General features: G+C 68.1%; 1 protein-coding gene across 1 annotated transcript in view; it reads right to left on the reverse strand.

Moving 5' to 3' along the window:
* PPP2R3B (protein phosphatase 2, regulatory subunit B'', beta) overlaps positions 1 to 1,002 on the reverse strand; it is a 34,982-nt gene that overhangs the window by 2,705 nt on the left and 31,275 nt on the right. Inside the window, exons 10-11 of the mRNA XM_011943963.1 lie at positions 217 to 335; positions 44 to 150 (exon numbers count right to left, since the gene is read on the reverse strand). Of these exons, the coding sequence (XP_011799353.1) occupies positions 44 to 150; positions 217 to 335 (226 nt within the window). The remainder of the gene's footprint in view (positions 1 to 43; positions 151 to 216; positions 336 to 1,002) is intronic.

Here is a 1,002-nt window from a genome sequence, read left to right on the forward strand (position 1 = left end):
CACCCCACGTTACTGTCCCCGCGCCCCCCGGCCGCGCGCTCACCCGTCCTCCCAGGGCTCCCCCGCTGTCTCCTCAGCCACCAGGATGTCGTACTCCTCCGCCGCGTACTTCTCCCAGTCCGAGAGCTCGGGGCCGCTGCTGTCACTGTCCTGGGGGAAGCGCATGCGTCACACCCCCGGCCCGGGGCGGCCCCGCCCGCGCACCCCCGCACTCACCCTGAGCAGGGCGATCTGCTCTTTCTGCTCGTGGTCCAGGTACTTCTCGATGTTGAAGAAGGTGTCGAAGAAGACGCTGGCCAGCTTGCAGCGCTTCAGGTCCTGCAGCGTGATCTTCCCTGCGGGGACGGGACGTGTCCAAGGTGTGAGCCCGGCCTCACCTTCGGGCCCGGGTGTGGGCTGCCTGCGTCGGTCACACGCGCTTAAGGACGCGGCCCGAGGCTCCGGGCTCTCCCGCCACGGGCCTGATGGGACAGGCGGACACACGCGTGCATCTGGGTGGGGACTGAGGTGTGGGAGGCCGTGGTGCGGAGGCGGCTTAGGGCCACCTGTGCCCCAGGGGCGCAGGGACTGGGACGTGGTGCAGGTGCTGGGAGGCGCCCCTGGATCTGAAATGACAGAGCCCGGAGCTCCCCACGCAGGCCGTGGCCAGAGGGTGTCCCCGGGACACTGAGCACCAGGAGGGCCCCAGCCAGGGAGAGGGACGGCTGCAGGGTGGTGCCCGGGCCTCAGAGCCATTTCCAAAGTGAAAGTCCCAGAGCTGGAGTCTGAGATGAGAAGGAAGCCAGGTACCGCAGATGCGCCCCTTTGCCTCAGTGGCCCTGGGAAAGGCCGCTCCTACTCTGAGTTTGTGACGAGGGCCAGCACCGCAGTGTCCAGTTTCACCGTGCAAGAACCTCCTACTCAGGACCTCCCGGCTGGGACGATGGGTGGCAGGGAACAGGGTTGAGGGGAGGAGCCAGAGGGGGTGAGAGGGGAGGAGACGGGAGGGTGAGAGGGGAGGAG

Source organism: Colobus angolensis, unplaced genomic scaffold (assembly GCF_000951035.1).
Source record: "Colobus angolensis palliatus isolate OR3802 unplaced genomic scaffold, Cang.pa_1.0 Scaffold223, whole genome shotgun sequence".
NCBI lineage: Eukaryota > Metazoa > Chordata > Mammalia > Primates > Cercopithecidae > Colobus > Colobus angolensis.